Raw genomic sequence first — 12,675 nt, forward strand, 5'->3', positions numbered from 1 at the left:
TGCAACCAATTAGTGGCAGGGCTGAGAATAATACCTAGCATTCCTGGCCTTCCAGATCCCAACATTATTTACATCATCCAATGCTGCCTCCAATAAAACTTGGTCAACAGAAAGTATCAGGATCAATGGCAGAGAATGGATTCTCAGTTACCTACCAGTTGAAAATATTAAATGTCCTTAGAGTTATGGTGTTTGTATCTACCCACCACCAAGAATTCCATTCAACAATTGCTTACTGAGTTCCTATCTAATAAATGTGTCTGACACCATGCTAGGTGCTGAGAGAGTTCTAAGAAATATATAAGACAGTATATCCCTTCAAAAAGCAAGAATAGGATTAGACATTGCTAAATTGAACATGCCACCATCCTAAAATGAATGATGTATTGGAGCATTAAGGATGTTGAGGTAGGATTGAATTCAATGTGGACAATGTAAACAGTCAGGGATGAAGATATGGAATTGGCGGGACTTGATCTGGGTTTGGAAAGACTGATAAGATATGGTAAAGATATTGTGTATAATGAAGAACATAAGCCACAGTACAAGCATGAAATGTAGGTCAGGAAGAAACAGATAACATAGTAGTATAATGCTGAGACAGGTATGGTTGACATAAGGGTATAGATTGTAGACTAGATAGCCAATCCAGTCCATTATTTCATGGAACAAAGACATCCCCCTGCACTCAAATGAGTTAAATATAGGGTTCTCCAATGGCATGTAGACTGATCTGTGGTAAATACATAAAAGGATATCAGTATATATGTGCCCAGAGCTACCCAGATCTCGGTTTTGCTTCTGATTCTGAGAGAAGCAGCAGCATACATCACAGTCCTAGGAAACAATCCTACCCAGAACTACAGACTGATTCTGAATGGCTCAAGGTGGTATTGAAAGAATCTGCCAAATAGAACAATCTTATCCTAGTACTGTTTTATATTCAGGAGGACAAAGGGAGACTTTTACAAAAGCTCTAGTAGAAGATAAGTAAGATTCCCGGCACCTTTAAATATACAAGTCATGGGTCTCCTAGATAAGTATAAGTACAGGGGTTGGAAGAATTTCTTTGGTGATAGGGGTTGTACCAATGTATCTGTCAATCATTCTACTTGTTTCTGTCTATATGTCTGATGTCTTCCCCCTGAGGCAAGGGGACCTAGTCTAACCAAGATGCATCAAGTATTACCAGATAAATTTGGATAGGAAAAGAAGGGGCATTTTATGAAGAGCCTTGAATGTTGAAATGGACCTTTTTTATTCTGCTAGGCAACAGAGGACTGTTGTAGATTAGAATGATTAATCTAGTGTCACTGCACAGGATGGACTGGAAGTAGATAAACTAGACAATGGTAAGGAGGAGCTAATTAGGAAATCTTCATGTATGAGAAGGTTAAAATATGGAGCAGAAACGGAAAAAAAACTCTTAAAGAAATATCAATAGGCATGGGTGACAGATTGAACATATGGAACAGAGAAGAAGAATTCAAGGATGTTTCCCTGATTTTGAAATTTGGTGACAATGGTTGTATGCCATTGGCAAGAAGAGGGGACTTTGAAAGCAGAGTTGCCTAAGATTCTTTGGGGATATGTCAGAATTCTATTCAGGGTGATTATTTCCCTTATCTTTTCCCACTCAGTCATAACCCCCAATCCAACCACTCTTATTGAATCTTTCTTTTTTATCTTCCCTTCAGTCAATTAAAGAGGATACAGTTCCCAAAGGTGCAGAGGAAAATGTAAGTTAAATATAAAATGATTTAATCATTCCAATTTCATCCTTGACCTTCTTGGTCCACTGGGTGTCAACCTCTGGGGTCCTTTGTGATTGCATGAAGTAGGTATAAATTATGGTAGTTTCTTTCGTCCTTTCAAAATGATCATTGGTAACCATGACAATGTGGGGGCTTTGATGAAAATTGTAATCCTCATTAAAAGTAACTAGTGCTATGGTAAGACCACATGTTGCCAGTACACCTGCCAGGGCAAATGGTGGTACACACCTGTAATACCCACTATCAGGAGGCAGAGACTGGTAGATTGCTTGAGCTCAGGAGTTCTGAGCTGCAGTACAGCTAAAGCCCATTGTGTTTCTGCACTAAGCACTATACCAAGATGGTTAGCACCTGGGGGCAAGAGGCCTCCAAGCTGTTTAAGGTGGGGCAAACCAGCCCCGGTCAAAAATGGAACAGATCAAAGCTACCATACCAATCAATAGTAGGATAGTCCATGAGTGGCTACTGCATTTATAACCTTTGCAAGACAAGAACATCCAGTCTTCAAAAAAAATGGATTACATATGTCTCTTTCCTACCAGAATTCATGATTATTCAGGGACTGAAAGAATCTACCAAATAAAACAAACTTGCCCATCCTTATCTCTGGGGACATCCACATGCTTCTATGTTTTTCTCTGTCATCCTTGTTCATTCACTCTCTCCTAAGTACCAACCCAGATCATGTCTTAAATTTTAACAGCACCAGCCATACAAGGGCATGAGGCATGAGAACATCTGTGAACAGCTCACACCAAAAGATTTCCATGGTGCCAAGCTCAGGCTGAAAGTTTGGGGTCACTTGAATTTCACCTTGATGCAGACATGTTGACTCCATTACTTCTTTGGCCTTTTGTCCAAAGTGAGAGAGGTGGTCAATTTTTCCAAGATGGGTAAATTGATGCCCAGGGAAGAACAGATCAATCCCAAATCTCAGAAGCATTTCATTTTCCAATAAAGCATACCAACAGAGATAAATAAGGTGGCCATGTGACCCAGTATAGTGCCATTCTCCTGAAAGAAGAATGCCTCCCCACCCCCACCCCAGATATTTTATAATTGGTGCTGACTAAATTCACAGCTGTTCTTGGAATGAACCAATCACTGTTCATTTTTGCAATAAAAAAGAATACTAGAAGTTCATCTTTCTCTGGGTCTTTCTGAGAACTCCCTAATGCTTAATGTAGGGCTGTTATGTTTCAAGTCTAGTCAGTGTTAATGGACCTGAATCCAAACATCTTCCAGAAGTAATAGAGATGAGAACAGGTGTCTTTTCTTATGAAGTGTTATAAATATGAGGAGGGAAAACATTTCGACCTGCTCTTTTCATGACATTGGCTATGTAATCAAACCAATAGAGCTCTTCAATACCCAATTTCTTAGTATCCTCCCATATATTTTCCAGGAATCCAAAATCTCTAGTCATTTCAGGCACCTGGAAGCAGGAATTCAATGCATCTTCTTGACCATGAACTTCAAATTAAATGGTGAATTAAAGCCAGACCTCCAGTTGGCAGTGCACACTTAAACATTCTCACAGAAGCGACCTCTCATTTGAAGAGAAATATCTCTTTTGGATGTTGTCGAAGGAACATTTTGTCCACTGGGGCTCTCAGGATAACTTTTAAGTCTGATTTCCAGAGCTCTGACAGAAGGCATTTCATTTTCTAGAGTGAGGGGTTTTTTTTTTTTAATGTGAATTGAATGTGAAGTCATCTTCGTGGCTTGCAAAGTATAAATAACACAAGATGTACAAAAGCTTACAAAGGCGAAGGAAAGATGCAAGGTGGTTTTGAAAGGAAAAGAAAAGATCCAGCATAAAGGCAACCTTTTCCTCCCTATCCCACAAGATTTCTGCTGGCTTGGCTTTGAGCATAGCACTTCTATTTTTAAAGTCTTGGAATGTCTTTTTTCTTAAGGATAATGACATGCCTCTTGGATGAAGCCAGTATAAAAGCATGTGTTTTCACTGTGTTATGAAAAGCTGCTCTCCAACGAGGTCATAAACAAGTGGAAAAGAGAGAATCCTTGGAGGTGGAGGACTGGGATAGGAGCCTAGCTCAGCTATATGCTGGTCATGTGACTTGGACAAATCATTCATTTAACCTCTTTGGTTTTTTGTTTCCTCATGTGAGAAAGGAGGCATTGGACTAGATCACAGATCTAGAGCAAAAAAGAGCATCAGAGTTATCTAGTACGTCCCTCTCATTTTGCTGACTTGTCCAACCAGAGGTAGTATAAGAGGTAGAACTGGAACCCAGACCCTCTATAGATCAGAGGTCCTTTGCATGTCATAGACCCCTTTGGCAGTCTGGGGAAGCCTATGCACTGCTTCTCAGAACATAAATAAAACAAAATACATAGGATTACAAAAGGAAACCAAATTATGTTGAAATATAGCTATTAAAATCTTAAAAAGCAAAGTTCATGGACCCCAGGTTCAGAACTCCTACCTGAGCATACAATAATCTCACAGTGGACAGAATTCTGGACTAGGAGTCAGGAAGACATGAATCCAAATCCTGTTTACTATTTGTATTGCCTTGGGCAAGTCACTGACCTCCTCTAAAACCCTTAATTTCCTCTTCTCTCAAAAGGAGATCATAATGCCCCATATACCCCATAATGCCCCATATCACCATAAACATTATATGTGCATACATATATACCATGTATAAAATATGTACATGTATACATATATACTATATACATTATACCACCATATATAGTCTATTTCTATATTATATACAGGGTGTTCCTAAAGTCTGGACACATGGGCAATTGACAGCAATGTGGAGTTATTGCATTGAGTTCACATGAATCTTGCAAAGCGCATCAACCTTTGCATCACAAATGATGGAAGTCATATTGGAGATGTTATTTGTTAATATTCCAATTAAATAAAAATTTCATTCGTTTCATTTCTTGAAAATATGCATTTTTGCCTATGTGTCCACACTTTAGGAACACCCTGCATAGTATATAGTCATATCTCAAAGGGTTATGACCATCAAGCAAGAAAGTTATAGAAAGTGTTTTGCAAATGTCAAGCTCTCTTTATATATAATACACACACATGTGTATATATATATATATATATATATACATATACATAAGTGAGCTGTTATTATTACTAAGGCCCCCCCCAGCTCCAAATTCTGTGATTCCTTTCAAGGGAGTTATACCTTTACAATTGCTTTGGGGTTCACATATAGAGAAGGAACATGAAACAGGATTTGCTTTCTTACCACTTTATCTTCTCCTACCCTTGACCTAGGCTTGGAGAAAGAGATAGATAAAGCATTTATTAAGTGCTTCCCATGTGTCAGGCATCATCCTAACATGTTCACCAATATTAAAATTGTGTTCCAAACACTGGATCACTCCAGACCTGTTTATTGAGAGGCACCATGATATATAATCAAAGAAACACCCAACTAGGAGTCAGAAAAGATACAATTCTAATCCTGGCTGTTGTTAAAATTGAGAACACAAAGGGACATTTTAGGGACCATCTGGCCTAACCCCTTCATTTTATAGATGAAGAAACCAAGGCCCAGAGAGACAAAGTGATTTGCCAGGTGACATAGTTGGATGCCATAAATAACAGGGTTGGAATTTGAACTCAGGTCTTCCACCTTAAATTCTGGCATGCTTTCCACTTTATAACACTGTATCTCCTTACCTAGCTTTTGTTTAATTAGCTTTGTGACCTTGGGAAAATCACCTAACCTCTCTGGGCCTGTTTCCCAACTTTCAAGTGAGGGAGAGGGATGAGATCATCTCTAAGATTTCTTGCACTCTTTCTTTGATCCTAAACTAGTAAGACAACAGACAAAAGACAATGGAAAAAAAGGTCTCCTTCAAATTTCACCTTTGATGATCCTGTAAATAGAATTTTTCAACAAATTAACATCCAAAATCCATCCATACAGAGGCAAATTGGCAGAGAGAGGCCCTGAAGTATCTCTTGCTCCCTTAGTGTTTTCTGTACACAGGCTGTGGACAATGGAAATGGTTTTAGAACAAGGAATGTGTAGACACAGCCCTAAAGAGAGGAAGCATTCATAATACATGAAACATGCTGGACATATGAAAAAATTACTATCTTGAAATAAACTGGGCATAATTGCACCTGAATTTTAAAATCATAACATTAACATTTATATGTTTTTCGATCTTTTTTGGTAAGCTGAGAATGAGTAAATTTCTCATACCAAAACACTATTTTATGCACAGGTATGCCTCATTTTGCCAAACACCAATACAGAGAAATCAAAACAAAAACTATATAAATTGGGGTGACTACCCTATAAAGGGTGGTGGTTTTTTGTTTTGTTTACTAAGATTTCTTTAGATAACAAGTTCTAGTGGTTTCTAGGAGACCTATGAAGTGAAGTGAGGTCTACCTGCATCATATAAAGTAAAGAACTAAGCAATTTAAACATCTGCTAGTATTTTCAAGTAAAATCTGATTTTTTAGAGTCTAGATAGACCTGGTACTTCCTGCTAGAAATCCACTGCTGGTGCTTAATCCAGTAATTTCCCATTACTGAAAGAAATAAAAAACCTATGCCTACTGAAATAGGCTATGGGTACAATTCCATTTGGACCACAGCTCAAACAGAGCCCCAAACATTATCCCTGAGAAACAAATACAGAATGGCAGTTAAAGCCCTGCTTTACTAAACCAATATGGCAGCTAATAGAATGAACAATTTCTTTCACTGGAACATACAATAGTTCAAAGATATGAGTCTCCCCCACCCCACCCCCCGCCATCCTTTCCTCTACAATTTGCTTACACAAAATGAATTTGCCTTGTCTGTGTAGATATGGATTATAAGCACGTTTTAACAGAAAAATAAAAATCAAATAAAATTTTAAAAGAGAGGAAAAAAAATTCATTCCATTGTCAATGGATTTCTAAAAAGCTCCTCTCTGATTTAAAGTATTTGAAACAAACCCCTAGACACAGGTCTGATATAAAACTCTGGATGGACAAGAAATAGAACCTTTTCCCAAAATGCAAATGAAGTTCATTTTAATGTATTTATATAGCCAGTCAAGTTTCATGTGTGTGTTACATGCTTCCCAATGAAATGAAGTAAGAGTAAATCATTTTAAAACATAAGATAAGCCTCATTTCCATCATGATTTGAACAGAGGACCCTAGTTCATGCCCCAGGTATGGTTTGAAGCCCAATCCAGTCACTTGCTACTGGTGCCATCTTAGGCAAGTCACTTAACTTCTCTGAGCCTCAGTTTACTCATCTGTAAAATGAGACTGTTGGACTAGATGGCCTTTAAGTCCCCTTCCAACTCTAAAACTATAACCCTATCAATCAATAATCAATCAGCAAGCATTTATTAAGAGCCTACTATGTACCATGGACTGAAGTTACAGACAAATCAGTAAACATTTATTAAGAGCCTACTGTGTGCCACGGCCTAAAGATAGAGACAAAAAAAGTCACAGTTCTTGCCCTTTAAGGAAACAATATACACATTTATGAGAATATGCAAAATACAATATGGTCACAAAGTAATTTTGTGAGGAAACAAACAACTGGGGGTAACAGAAAAGACTTCACGTAGAAGATGGCTTTTAACCTGATGCTCGAGGATACTAGGTATTCTAAGAGGCTGAATTAAAGAGACTGCATTCCAGGCAGGGAGAACAGCCGATGCCAAGGCACAGAAGGGGAGACCACATGGGAGGAACAGTTCAGCTGGACCATAGTATATTGTGAAAGGGAGTAATTGTATTGCCACACCCAAAACCAGAACTTGAGAACAATATGGATTTGACTGAAGGAAGATGGTAAACAAGACTTAGAATCAGAAGAATTAGGGATTCAAGACCTGGTTAAGTGCCTGAGAACAAGTTCCATGGTCCCTGGGTACCTCAGTTTACTCATTTACAAAATGGGAATGATAGTTCTGTTTCCTACCTCACCTGCATTCAGGTCTGGCTTCTAGTATATCCTGGCTGTATAAGTCACTTAATTCCTCAGTGTTCTCACACAACTCTCTAAAACAATAAATTCTAGAGCAAGTCAAAATTTGTATTGGTAGGGAGTTTCCTAAACCAAAGCTAACTAGATTGCTCAATGGATAGAACATTGGGCCTGGAGTCAGGAAGATCTGAATTCAAATCTGGCCTCAGACACTTGCTAGCTGTGTGACCCTGGGCAAGTCATTTAACCCTCTTTGCCTCAGTTTCCTCATCTGTAAAATGAGCTGGAGAAGGATATGGCACACTACTCCAAGTATCTTTGCCAAGAAAACCCCAAATGGGGTCATGGAGAGTTGGACCCAACTGAACAGCAAATTCTTAAACTAAAGAAATAATGGAACTAGTATAAAAAGAAAAAGAAAAACATTATCAGGATTGTTTTGAGGCTCACATGAGATAATCCATGCAAAGTACTCACAAACCTTAAAAGTGCTCTATAAATGCCAGCTGTCATTAGATGAATGGAATATCTTATGAGTTCCAGGTAGGTACTTGAAAAAAATCTTCCACCTAAATGAATTCTTCTCTTTGGGATTTAAAGACTTTCACAATCTGAATCCAGGCTACCTTTCCAGGACTACTACGCATTACATCCCTTGATACACTCAACATTCTAGCCAAACTGCCTTATCACTTGGGCCTCATAGCTAACATTCCATCTCCCATCTCCAGGACTTTGTATGGATGGTCTCCCATGCCTGGAATGTCCTCCCTCTTCTCATCTCCTAGAATGCCCAGCTCCTTTCAAAGCAGAGCTCAAGAGTACCACTTACTACAAGAGACTTTTCCTTACCTCGCCCAAACTGCTAATGCCTCACCCCTGAAATTAATTTGTATTTAATCTGTGTGTGTTTTATACATATTTACACATGTACACATTGTTTATGTGTAGGTCCCTTGAGGGCAAGAGCTGTCTAGTTTTCTGGTGGGTTTTTTCTTTTTTTAATCGTATCTCCAGTGCCTAAAATATCTGGCACATAGTAGGCTCTTAATAAATGTTTGAGTGATTCATTGATTAGACCACACAGCAAAGATCTGGTTCTCTGGATATATCGGTAGGTTACTCCTCCACCTTCACTGGGTGCATGACTCAATTTGACTTCGGAGTAAAGTAACTACCATAAAAGGGAGAATCAAATCTAACATATAAATGGGCCCTTTGGACATCTCTTTAAAAAGCATTTTCCTCATGATAAACCTGTGAGATAGAAAATGCAACTATTACATCATTTATAGATGAGAAGACTCAGGCTCCCAGGGACCATGGGACTTGTCCTTAGTCTTGCAGTCAGGTCTTGAATCCCCTGTTCTCTAAGTCTGTACTCCCACAGTTGCTACACTTAGCCTATAACAGTAAACAGTTAAAAGGATACTTCAGGCTCAACTCCGGGCCCTTGGAGAGCATATTTAAATCAACTCTGGAAGGAATAAATTTGAATTAAAATAAGTCTGGAATAGGAGATAGCTTAAAATTCTTGAGGAAAATCCCAAACTTTAATTAGGGCCCTATTACAATTTTGTTTCCTTGAGATAGAGCCCTTTTAAGGGTAAAAATATAAGAAACGGGTTTTTTTCAGCCGTAATGGTATTGCTTACCGTAAATGTTTTCTCCTAAATATAATATTCAGGTCTTGGGGAAAATAAAGACTGGATTTTAGGGTGGTCTATGCTTTTCTAGAACTGGCAATATAGTGTTTCAGGGATCTTTCCAGATCACATATTTTTGGTTATTTTGGCAAAGGATAGAAAATGCTTTTCTACAAAATGATTCTACTTTAAGAAGTAATTGTTTCCCTTTTCCAATATGAACCAACCCTTAATAACAACAATAACTAGCATTCTTGGTGCACTTAATGTACATTTGAGTGTCATATTCATGTGACGTAGGTTCTGCCAGTTTTATAGCTGGGGAAACTGAGACTCAGAGAGTTAATTGGCTTGACCATGGTCATACAGCCAGTAAATATCAAAAGCAGGATTTTAACCAGGACTTGCTTGACTTTCAAACCAGCTGACTATCCCACTGTGACATTCTGCTTATCAACCTGAGGTATTACAAACAGCCATACACATCAATCTGTCAGGCCCTTAGGAAGCACTGTCTGGCTCTGACCCCTAAACCCAGGCCTATTGCAGCAAAGGAAATATACTACCACTGCCCCCTAGGTCTAGTGGGTTTTCCCCTGGAAAAAAAAAAAAAAGGTGTTCTATAAGACATGCTAGGCCCACGGCTTCCCAGGGATCAAATGAAACTAACGAGTGCCTGAGACATGATCCTGAGTAGGATGCAAAATGAGGCAGTCAGGCAAATAATCACAAATTAAACTTGGAAGCAGTCACAGAAGCCGGGCACAACACTAGATTGAAGGTGAATTACGCCTGCCATCATGGACTCCCCTGGCTGGCCTTCCTCTCCTAGCAATCTGCTCACAGCTCATTAGGTCAAACACCAGGGGTGTGAAGCAATTTAGCAACGCTTGTCTTGGTTAAACTCATTTCTTTTCTTGAAGCTCGGGCTCTGTTTAAGTAACAAGGGCAAATGATTGTATTTCAAGCCAAGGGGAGCAGGGAATGAATGAATGGGGAGGTGTATTGAAATGAGAGGCTTTTCCGCTATTCTTTCTTTGCTAAGGCTCAGAATGTTTCTACACAGCTGCTGCGGAACAATGTCTTTGAAAGCTTTGGAGGGATAGCTGACAGTGCGGGCCCTCAATCTAGGCCCTCTATTGTGTGATACTTTTACCAGCTTCTGCACAGTGCTGGTGTAATTCACACCCGTGGCATATTAAAGAAGAGGGACTGTCCCAGTGGAGGGGGAGGGAGGGAATAGCAACTGTCAGCCTTCCCCGACTTGGAAAACCTGAGTTCAAATCCTGTCTCTGCCACTAATTACCTGTGTGACCCTAGACACGTGACTTTACCTCTCTGGGTCTCAGTTTCCTCATCTCTAAAAAAGAAAAAGTTTAATGGACTAGATGATCTCTAAGGTTGCTTCTAGTTCTAAAGTTATGATTGAAGTAGATAAATGTCCCAAATGGGATGGATGCCTTCTTTCTAGCCCTCGTTATATTCATTGGAAAGGACAACAGCCATGAGCATTGCATCTATGTCGTTCATGGCCAGGGGATGGTGACCTGACAACAGTTTTTACCCAAATCCAATAACCTTTCTTGCAGTCTGTGTAGAAACAGTCATGTACCCAACCCCAGAGCTGCTTGGTACATTCAGTGTGCATTGGTCCTGGTACCAGGACTCCATTTTTTAAAAATTCATGGACAAGTGTTATTTTCTCCATGTTAACACCTGGCCCTCTCTAAAAGCAAAACCAAACCCAAACCCAGGAAGCATGTGAAGCACCAGTAGAGGCTATAAAGTCCGAGGATATAGAAGCATCCTTACAAACAATAGAGCTGAATGAAGAAGAAGCTGTAAGTCCTGAGCCTGCCCCAGCCAAGCCCAACACAGAAGAAAACAAACCACGGAAAACAAACCTGAGGCTGTTTCTCAAACAACTGGTAAGCAATCAGTTCTGTCTAACATGGGAGTGAGCCTATCCTCATCATCCAAATGGAGGAAATGGCCAAAAGAGATTAATTGCTATGATCCCTTTGTTTAATCAGTCTCGAATAGCAAAAATATAAAAAGTAGTGTATTTGATATGAATGAGAAGGTGTATAGTGTTATTACCTGACCAACAAAGGCTTTAAATAGTATAATTCAAACTAAAAGTAAATCAGTATGGGTCAGAAATAGAAATTGAGTCTGCATAGTAAATGCAAAAGGGTCCTTGGTCTCATTAGAGTTTAATATGAAATAAATATCTCACTTAATACTATTCATTTTTTTCTGAAATTTTTGAGAATGCAAGCCTTTCATTACATTGGCTCACCTTGTTAAGGAATCAGTAAACAAGCATTTATTTATGACAAAGCACCTATGTACCAGGTATTGGGTTTGGCACCAAAGATATAAAAAGCAAACCCATGAAAAGGAAATAGTCCCTGTCCTCAAAAAGCTTACCTTCTATTAAGTCAACAATGTGCATTTACATATGTACATACAGAATAAATACAAAATGATTAGTCGACAAAGCATGTGCCAATGGGAGTCAAGCAGTAGCAGTAATGACTGTTCTGGGAAAACTGACAGGAATCATTTTCTTTCATCGTTGGCTTCTTGTGCTTTTTGTCCCGGTGTGCCTCTGTCTGTGATGGTTAGCTCAGATGTTTAAAGCTTGCTGTTCATTGTTAGAAGTTTCCTGTGTGGTTTGAGACTGAGGGATTTGGGTCAGGGTTAAGGATTTACAAGCTGAAAACATCCTTCGCCCTGCTTCCTGCAACACCAAATCACAGAATCCAGAATTGGAAGGTGCCTCAGAGGTCATCAAGACCAACCTGTAATTGTACAAGAATTCCATTCTACACCCTCTTCAACAAGTCCTTATCCCAGGCCTTTACTCCAAGGCCTTTAGTGAGGGGCGGACTCACACATTCCACTTTTGCATTGGGCTAATAGTTAAGCAGTTTTCCCTGACATTGACTCAAAATAAGCCTCCGTAAGTTCCACCCATTGCTTTTAGTTCTGTGGCCAAAAAAAAAATGTTTACTACTTCTTCCAAATAACAGCCCTTCAAATACTAGAAGATAGCTATCATTTCCCTACTGAGTCTTCTTTTCTCAGGGTTAAACAGCAAGACATCAGTATTTTTTAGATGTGAAAACTAAAGCTCTGAGAGGTTCAATGATTTATAGTCATAGATTTTAGCATGATGGCATGGAAGGATTGTTAGACATGGAATTCAAATGAAATTTGAACAAACTGTATTTTGGAAATTCAGATTTGAACTTGGGTTCAAATTCCAGGTCTGACATGTTGTGTCAA

General features: G+C 39.1%; 1 protein-coding gene across 1 annotated transcript in view; it reads left to right on the top strand.

Annotated features, from left to right (window-relative positions):
- BCAS1 (brain enriched myelin associated protein 1) overlaps nucleotides 1–12,675 on the top strand; it is a 141,685-nt gene that overhangs the window by 97,919 nt on the left and 31,091 nt on the right. The window contains exons 9-10 of the mRNA XM_036750916.1: nucleotides 1,698–1,739; nucleotides 11,115–11,309. Coding sequence (XP_036606811.1) covers nucleotides 1,698–1,739; nucleotides 11,115–11,309 — 237 coding nt within the window. The remainder of the gene's footprint in view (nucleotides 1–1,697; nucleotides 1,740–11,114; nucleotides 11,310–12,675) is intronic.

This window comes from Trichosurus vulpecula, chromosome 3, assembly GCF_011100635.1.
Source record: "Trichosurus vulpecula isolate mTriVul1 chromosome 3, mTriVul1.pri, whole genome shotgun sequence".
NCBI lineage: Eukaryota > Metazoa > Chordata > Mammalia > Diprotodontia > Phalangeridae > Trichosurus > Trichosurus vulpecula.